General features: G+C 39.4%; 1 protein-coding gene across 1 annotated transcript; it reads left to right on the top strand.

Moving 5' to 3' along the window:
* Nucleotides 1-600: 600 nt before the first annotated feature.
* Nucleotides 601-1,789, top strand: LOC121983346 (ribonucleoside-diphosphate reductase small chain-like). Its single transcript, XM_042536280.1, has one exon. The coding sequence runs from the start codon at nt 645-647 to the stop codon at nt 1,674-1,676; it is 1,032 nt and encodes a 343-aa protein (XP_042392214.1). The 5' UTR covers nt 601-644; the 3' UTR covers nt 1,677-1,789.
* Nucleotides 1,790-9,391: the final 7,602 nt, after the last annotated feature.

Raw genomic sequence — 9,391 nt, 5'->3', positions numbered from 1 at the left:
GGAATTTTAATACCAAAAATCCTACGTAATTGATCGAGTCAATTGAAATTGAATATTTGAATATGATCTCATTTAAAATTAAATAAAATCATTTAAATTTTCATATATTAGCATACATGTTTAATTAGTATGATACCATCAATCCACTAACCTCAATGCTCGATTGGCTAGTTTGTCATGACTTCTGACTAGTCTACCTTCCCTAATTGGCTTGTCCACCCAATTAATTACTTACTCAATTGGCTCGATGTTAATTATTTTATTTTATGTACTTTGATACATTAAGTTGATAAGTTTAGGTTAATCGTTATAAAAATGATGTCATAAGTATTTTGTCTTATAAATAAAATATTTTATATTTACTGAAGTTCAAGAGCTTTCGTAACATATGCTCATAATTGTTGGATTTAATTTTTAAATTTTAGCGGGCTTACTTGTTAATTGATCAAAGAAAAGGAAAGTTTTTAATTTAGATCCGATTAGATGCGCTTTTTTTTTTTAAGAAAAAAACAGTATTTCCTAAATAAATCGTTGAGAAAAAATTTAATTGAAATTTTCTCTATATAAATTCGACACCTCTCTCTCTGCCCTATCACGCCCAATTTTTTCTCTTCGATTCTTTTCGAATAATTCGGTTCTCTTCCATGGCTTCCTCCGCCCCTGCCGCCCCCATCCCCGCCGTCGGAGGAGAAGCGGAGTACGAGCCCTTGTTGGCTGCGAACTCCAAACGCTTCTGTACCTTTCCCATCGCCTACCCGTCCATTTGGGAGTTGTACAAAAAGGCCCAGGCCTCTTATTGGACCGCGGAGGAAGTTGATCTCTCACAGGACCTCGGGGACTGGCACCATCGCCTCTCCTCCGATGAGCGCCACTTCATCTCCCGTGTTCTGGCCTTCTTCGCTGCCTCCGACGGCATCGTGATAGAGAACCTCGCCGATCGGTTCTGTCAAGACGTGAAACTCCTCGAGGCCCGTAGCTTCTATAACTTCCAGAAGGTGATTGAGGGCATTCACTCTGAGATGTACTCGCTCCTTCTTGATACCTACATCAAGGATAACAATGAGAAGGACTATCTCTTCAATGCTATCGAGACTATTCCTTCCGTCGCTCGTAAGGCTAATTGGGCTCTGCGATGGATTGAATCATCCGAATCCTTTGCCGAGCGACTCGTCGCCTTTGCTTGCGTCGAGGGCATTTTCTTTTCTGGTTCCTTCTGTGCTATCTTTTGGCTAAAGAAGCGTGGATTGATGCCGGGCCTTACCTTTTCAAATGAACTCATATCTCGTGATGAAGGTCTTCATTGTGAATTTGCTTGTCTCCTCTATAGCCTCCTCCGTAGTAAGCTCTCAGAGGAAAGGGTGCGGTCTATTGTTGCCGACGCTGTTGATATTGAGCGGGAATTTGTCTGTGATTCCCTTCCTGTTGCCCTTATTGGGATGAACAATGAACTCATGAGCCAATACATTAAGTTCGTTGCAGATCATCTTCTAAGGGCTTTAGGGTATGAAAATATGTACATGGTAAGCAATCCTTTTGACTGGATGGAGGTCATCTCGCTGCAAGGAAAGACCAACTTTTTTGAAAAGAAAGTGGGGGAGTACCAGATGGCTTCTGCGATGTCAAGTTTGAATAGCGACGAAGCTATTCATGAGTTCAAGCTGAATGAGGATTTTTAAGAAGCTTCATGTTGTATTTTTCTACACTTTGGGTGCGTTTGATTTAAGTTATCATATTTATATTACTAAATAATCACATAATTTAGATTATGGGGAATAAAACATAATCAAATGTTATTTGGTTCAACTAAACTTGTTTGTTTGAAGGTTTTAATGAATACTTAGTTTAATATTTTACCATATTACCCTCAATTACAAAATCAATTATACATATTATTATTATTATTATTATTATTATTTATTATGTTTTTTTACTTTTCTTTTTCTGATATATTTTTTTACTTTTTATGTGTTTTTTATTTTTTTAATGTTTTTATATTTTTTATATTATTTATATTTATATTTTTATATTTTTTATATTTTTTAAATTTTTATTTTTATTTATTTATTTTATTTTTTAAATTTTTAAAATTTTTAAATTTTTTATCTTTTATTTTTTAAAATTTTTAAAATTTTTAAAATTTTTAAATTTTTAAAATTTTTAAATTTTTAAATTTTTTAAAATTTTTAATTTCTATTTTTTAAAATTATTTATTTTTAAAAATTTTAAAATTTTTTAAACATTTTTTATTTTTTTTACATTTTTTCTCTTTTTTCCATGTTTTTTCTTATCGGAGGGTATTTTTGGTAAAAAAAATTCGTTAACCCCGGAATCAAGAAAAATCTTAGGGGGTGTTTGGTTTACGTTTTCCATGATGTTTTCTATTTTCATTTTCTGAGAAAATAGAAAACGCGTTTGGTTTGCATTTTCCACATTCATTTTTAAGAAAATGAGAGTGTTTTCTAAGAAAACGAAAAATGCGTAAAAATCATTTTCTAAAAAATGAAAAACGCACGTTTTTTCAGAAAATGAAAATGAAAATGAAAATGAGGCAAATCAAACGCACCCTTAGGGTGCGTTTGGTTTGCACCATTTTCATTTTCATTTTCTGGAAAACGCGCGTTTTCTAGAAAACAGAAAACGACTTTTTGTCATTTTCTGTTTTTCTAGAAAACGATAGCCAATTTTTTAGAAAACGCGCGCGGAAAACGCAAACCAAACACCATTTTCCAGAAAACGCGCGTTTTCCAGAAAATGAAAATGGAAAACGCGCGTACCAAACGCCCCCTTAGTTTTCTGAGGTTTTCCGATTCCAGGTTGCATGACCCTTTTGCTGACGTGTCGGACATGGAATATTACTAGGGAATCATCGAATACTTAAACCAAGTAAGATTTTTATTGATAACCTTGAATAGATAATTAAGATTATCAAGAATAATTTTGAATAAAACGCACCCTTAGACTTTTGGACATGACTATGATCTATGTTATGCCCGGTAAAAAGTTAGGTGTTTGTTAACTAATTAGTCAAAATAAAGTGCTTATAATTCCACTGTGTTGTAAATGCCCGAGGAAATGATTTGGTGGTGGTTGTTCCTACTTCATGCCACATCTTTGAATACATACTTGATTTAAGTTATATTATCAAAAAATCAAAATCTAATGGGTCGGGAGATGAAATATTTTCGAAAGAGCACGGTAGTTTTATATTTATGTATTTTATATTCTTTTCTTATTATGTTTTGACTAATCGGTCTGGCAAGTTGATCAAACATGTGCAATTGCATCGTGCAAATTGATGTGACCAAGCAAATGGACAATCCAAATAGACTACTAGTTGACGAGGAACATGTAGCCGACGAGCTAACAAGGTTCCATGATTCATTCCATCATGCTAGGTTGTCATTCAGCTAATAAGACTAACTTAATAACGTATTTGATGTGGTGGATAAGATCAATCTCTTGACATGCATCTCCACCGGCAGCCATGGCTTATGCATCTCAATTACGATAGAAATAGCCAACGGGTAGAGCACCATCTATATATTAATTTAGTTTTCTCGGAATAATCTAGTGGTTAACATATGAGGTGTTTTACTATCATGAAGTCTGGAGTTTAAATCTCGACAAAGTCGAGATAAAATACCTCCCTTATGTGCTAGTCACTATTCCAAAGGCTAGTAGCCCGCATAGTATCCGTCTGTGATTTACCTCCTCCGTGTTGACCTTGGGACGGATTGACGGGGACGCCAGAGACGAACATATTCACCTTTTGCCATAATATATACATTAATTTAGGTCCAACAACACATTGTATACCAATACTACATAAGCCGGCCTCCCTCTACTACAAACTTTTCCTCTTCGTAAAACAATCTCTACCTATAAGGGATAGATCTCCACTGGATTAAGGTGAATCAGAATCTCTGCTCATCACATCCGAAAGATACTCAAGAAATCATGGTCGTAACTCCAGTGGAAGATTTCGTCGGCTAGGGGTGTAGCCATGATCTAAATTTACCAGGGGCTAACGGTCGAGTTATAATAAATTAAATAATTCAAAAATATAAACAAAAAAATATGATTATTAATTTTTTAAAACTATATAACAAAAATATTTAATATTCAATACATGCAAAATTATAGCATAGAGTGAAAAATGTTAGGTTTGGAGGGATGTCCTAAGACAATCGTCTTATTATTTTTACTATTTATTTGATAAATATAGATTCATTATTTGAATGCATATTATATGTTTGAATAGTCTTAAACTCATTTACTGAATGTCCGCAATACAATTCATTGTAAGAGAGAATTTGTGATTGGATCACAACTTGTGGTTATCTCTACATGTGCAATTATGAACGTATTGGAATTTCTCTAGTCGTTGAATTGATGCATTCATACATCATCAATTCTATAAGACTAGCACGGATTATACTCCTTGGTTCGGCCAAGCAGTTGTTTCTCACTAGCTAGAAACATTGGGATGTTGATAGTTAACTATCACATATTCATATGAATACACTCATTCTCGGAAACACTCTGGAGGTAGAGAAACCACATATAAACTCACAACACAACAAGAATAAAAGGGAAGCTAGTACAATACAAATCTTACAAGATTTATACAAATGAAACCCTAGCTAGCTTTTTCTTCTTGCTTGGGTATGCTTCTTGACCTTGGAAGTGCAACAAGACTTGTCTCCAAGAAGCTTCAAAAATTGGTTGTGATGATCTAAGCTCAGTGAAGAGTGTGGGAGATAAGAGACAATGAAATAGTGCATGCCAAAACCCTTTTATCGAGCTCATAACGGCTAGTTTTCAAGCGTAATCGATTACCCTAATTGATTATGCTTTCCTAATTGATTAGGCTAATCGATTAGGAAGTTTTCTGTTCACGCGAGAAAGCCTCTTAAACGATTGCCCTAATCGTTTAAGATGCACCTAATCGATTAGGCACCTCTCTGTGCACTCGCGTAAAACTAGCTTAATCGATTAAGCATGCAGTAATCGATTATAGCCTGCTGAATCGCTTATCCTAAGCGATTCAGCAACCCTAACTCCTGAACTCGAGTCCTAGGGTTCCTTCCCCAATATCCGGTCAACCGTGACCTATTGGAACTCCTCCTTGCCTAGCATCTAGTCAATTTTGACCTGTTGGGATTTCTTCACCAAGTATCTGGTCAATTCTTTGATCCACTTGGACTTTTCTTCTTGTGCCAAGTGTCCGATCAACCTTAATCCACTTGAACTTACCATCTCGTGCCAAGTGTCTGGTCAACCTTGACTCACTTGGACTTTTCTCCTCGTGCTAAGTGTCCGGTCAACCTTGACCCACTTGGACTTACCATCTCATGTCAAGTGTCCGGTCAGCCTTGACCTACTTGGATATCCCATCACCAGACATCCAGTCAACCTTTGACCCACCTGAATTTTTATCTGTCTGCTCACTCACCAGGACTTTCTTACTGTTTAACTTCACTCACTAAGGCTTTTCACCTGACTTCACTCACCAAGATTTTCCATCTGCCTAGCTTCACTCATCAGGACTTTTCATCACCTAGTTTCACTCACTAGGATTTCCATCTGCCTAGCTTACTCACTAGGGCTTTTCACCTGACTTCACCCACCAAGACTTTTCATCACCTACCTTCACTCACCAGGACTTTTCACACTAAGTGTCCGGTCAACACTAACTCACTTGGATTTTTATCTTCTGTCAACCTTTCTTTTGGACTTGCCTTTACCTAACCTCTAGTTAGAACTTTCCAATCAAGTATTCGGTCAACCTTGACCTACTTAATTTTTCTTCACATCAAACTGGTCAAACCTTGACCAGAGAGAAATTACACCAACAATCTCCCCAAATGAAAAATTACATCTGCAATCTCTATATATTGCCAAACATCAAAACTCAAACATCAAGATTCAAAATTGAGTCAACTCAAGTTTAGTCAAACCAGCCAACCTTGACATAGAAAAATTACACCAACAGATTCTTCTTAAAATTAAAATAATTAATTATTATATCATTATCAATTTTTACAACCAACTCCCGTTTGATGTAGATGACCATAGAATCTGCTAAAAACTCTTCTCTCATCTTGTTACGAAGAGTTATTTAAACAAGTTTCATAGCTGAAAATGGTTGTTCCGTTGTTACTGTAGAAACGGAAAGAGTTAAAACAAGGTGAATTAACCTGCCAATTAAATAAATATATTAGATTTAATATATAAATAAATGATATAGTTATAATGTATAAACTATAACAAATGAGAAATAAATCACCTATCGATCAAATTGTAGGTTCTTGACTTATTTGTAGGATCGAAAGCGCCAAAGGGAGGGGGGGTGAATAGCGTTCATGACTTTTATGTTCATTTTGGAAAACTTTCGAGTAATACACAACGGAAAATTAAATAACAAACACAAACACCAAGGGTTTTTACTTGGTTCGGAGCCTGTGGCGACTCGTACTCCAAGGCCCGTAATCGTTGATCGCTTTCAGTGGGCAATCACTATAAGCTCGAAAAATCTTTACAATTTAAAGTACAAGATTAAACAGAAATAAAATTATACCGACAACAAAAACAGTAAACTTGAAGCTTCTAGTCGTCGGAGTCTTGTTATACATTTGTCGGATCGTTCTTTAAGCAGCACACGAAAGAAGGGCTGTCAAATTGTATTGTCTTCTGGATGCTGCTCGAACTGGGCTTAAGTAGCCTGCGGAGGGTGCATCCAACACCATGGAGGGCGTCCTCAACCTCGCCAAAATCGCAGCGTCGATAAACTTTGACTCTTCGCCACTTATCCGCCCGAGGGCGCCTCCAACCGCACGGCGGGCGCCCTCCACCTACGTCCATGGCGCCTCCAAGATTCATGGAGGTGCCCTCACACCTTTGTTGCGGAGCTGTCGACGAGGATGCCCGAGGCGCCTCCAAGCTCCATGGAGGGCGCCTCGGGTACTATTCATCTGAGGCAAACATGTCCAATTCACTTCTTGCAACATATGTTAGTCCAATAAACCAACCATACCCTGCAAAATAAAGTTAGCACAATATAGACATGATAAATAAAGCATTTGACAGTCTTCGGACTGCTCAGTTCTGACTTTGGATTTACTGTCCGGAAACCCTAGATCGAACTGACGCCTATTGTTCCCTCACCGGGGAGCGTGTCCTCACCTACTCCACTCAGGAGAGTTTACCTGTTGCCAGACCGACCCTCCAAACCGACTGGATTTTTGCTCAGCGCGCGAGGCTCCAGGACTTTCCGCTGGATGCCCGCTCTATGACTCCTCCAGTCTTCCACCTGGTTCGCAACACCAGGACTTTCCACCTAGAGTCCCCGACTCTAGGGTTTTGCCCGAATCACTCGATCCGCCAAGACTTTTCGCTTAGGGTTACCACCCCCTAGGACCTAGGGTTACCACCCCCTAGGGTTTTCTGTTGGTCTGATGGGTCAGCTTGAAGGGGGTTGGATATTCCTGCAAAACGAAAAGCAACCCTTTCTCGAACTCTTAAACTAACACTTGCATATAATAGAGTAACTAACTAAAACAAAACACAGAAAGGAAGAGGCACATCAGGATTTACTTGGTTACAACTAAGATGGTTGTTAATCCAAAGAAAGTGTAGCACTAAATACTCCTTCAGGTGGAGAAGCCTCTTATAGCAATGACAGCGCAGAAACTAGAAGCTCAACTCTAATAGAAACCACTCAAATGTTGGAATTATAATTCTTATTCTTGTTGAAAGCTTCTGGACCAAGGCTTTATTTATAACCTTGGTCGGGGTGCCCCGAAGGGTTCCGAGCACCTTGGGAGGGATAAAATTTTATCCCCTACGCAGCGGATCATGTTTAATACGATCCTGGTCAAAAGTCAATCTTGGGCGCCCGGAATGATTCTGGGCGCCCAGACGATCCGAACGCCCAGACAACTAAAGTCAACCAAGTTGACTTTTGGTCCGAGCCCTCTGCTCCGGTTCAGTTCGCCTCGGTCCGGGTCTTCTACTCCGACTCCGCTCGCTTGGGTGATCTCTGCCATCCGGAATAGGGCTCACCTGAACCCAACTTCCGGTCTTCTCGAGCAGGCTTCCGCTCCGGCTTCTCGCCCCTCAGAATCGTCGCGTGCTTCCTTCTCATCCGCCAGTGTACTCATCCGCAGTCTTCGTCCCTCGGTCTCACCCCGTGCTGACCTTCTCGCTAGCTGCGTCTCTTGCTCTTCGAGTAGTCTTTCGCTCCGGCTTCTCGTCCCTTAGAACGACCGCATGCTTCCTTCCCGTCCGCCGGTGTACTCTTCCGCAACGTCTCGTCCCTGGTCTCTTGGGGGCCAAGCGGGTCCGACCCGAGCTAGCCCGGTCTTACGCCCTCCACTTGGCTTTGTTGGATCGATACACACGTGAGGGGAGGGTGAATCATGTGGTTTTCAAAAATTACTTTTCTCGGGTTTAAAATCGTTAGTGCGCGCATCGGAAAATACGTACGAAGTCGAAAATAGAAAACCAAGAATAAAAGACACAGGCGGTTTGCTTGGTTCAGAGCCTTCGACAACTCCTACTCCAAGACCCAGGTCCTGCGGACCTATCGATGGATAATCCACTAAAAGCTTCTTCCGAGACCTAGCTAGACTTCTTGCTAAATATCGGGTCAGCCCGTTGCTCTATCTGGACTTCCTCAGACATGTCAACTCCTGCACACTTGGTAAAGTGGTTAGGTCACAACAACACCTAACTCAACTCACTTGTCATTTATCAAAACTTGAGTTAGACCATTAGTGCAACCTGCACCGACAGACTTATCCTCAATCGGCTCAAATGCACGTTGCTCCTTCTGGCTATCCTGTGTTTCACTGTATGTCAATCCGCTCAGCCATGTGTTGGCTCATTGGTCCGTTTGGCCATACGCTGGTTCATTTGTCTGTTCGGTCATGCACTGGCTCAGTGGTCCGCTCGACCATGCGCTAGCCCGTTTATCCGTTCGACCATACGCTGGACCGCGTCCTCCACATCATCTGATTTTCATGACTTTGACCTTCCTTAGGTGGGACCCGCTATCATCTACAAATCGGTGGTGGTTAATTTTATCATGTATGTTAAATGATTGCCTTAGTGGTGCTTATGATTCTAATGTGTTGTAAATGCTTGCGGAAATGATCGATGTTAGATGATGTACGATGTTGTAAATGCTTAAGGAAATGATGCATCAAAACAATTTGTTTTAAGTTAACACAATCTTTGAGGTCTTTTCTAAACATAATGGCCAACTCAAGTTTGAAGTTTCTTATGACTACTGTCGTGCATACTCCATGCAACATCTTCAAAGACATATTTGATTTAAGTTACATTATCAAAAAATCAAAATCTAAAAGGGACGAAGATGAAAATTTGT

This window comes from Zingiber officinale, chromosome 5A (assembly GCF_018446385.1).
Source record: "Zingiber officinale cultivar Zhangliang chromosome 5A, Zo_v1.1, whole genome shotgun sequence".
NCBI classification, from domain to species: Eukaryota; Viridiplantae; Streptophyta; class Magnoliopsida; order Zingiberales; family Zingiberaceae; genus Zingiber; species Zingiber officinale.
Note: the sequence above shows the minus strand (reverse complement) of the source record. Positions and strands in the feature narration are given on the sequence as shown.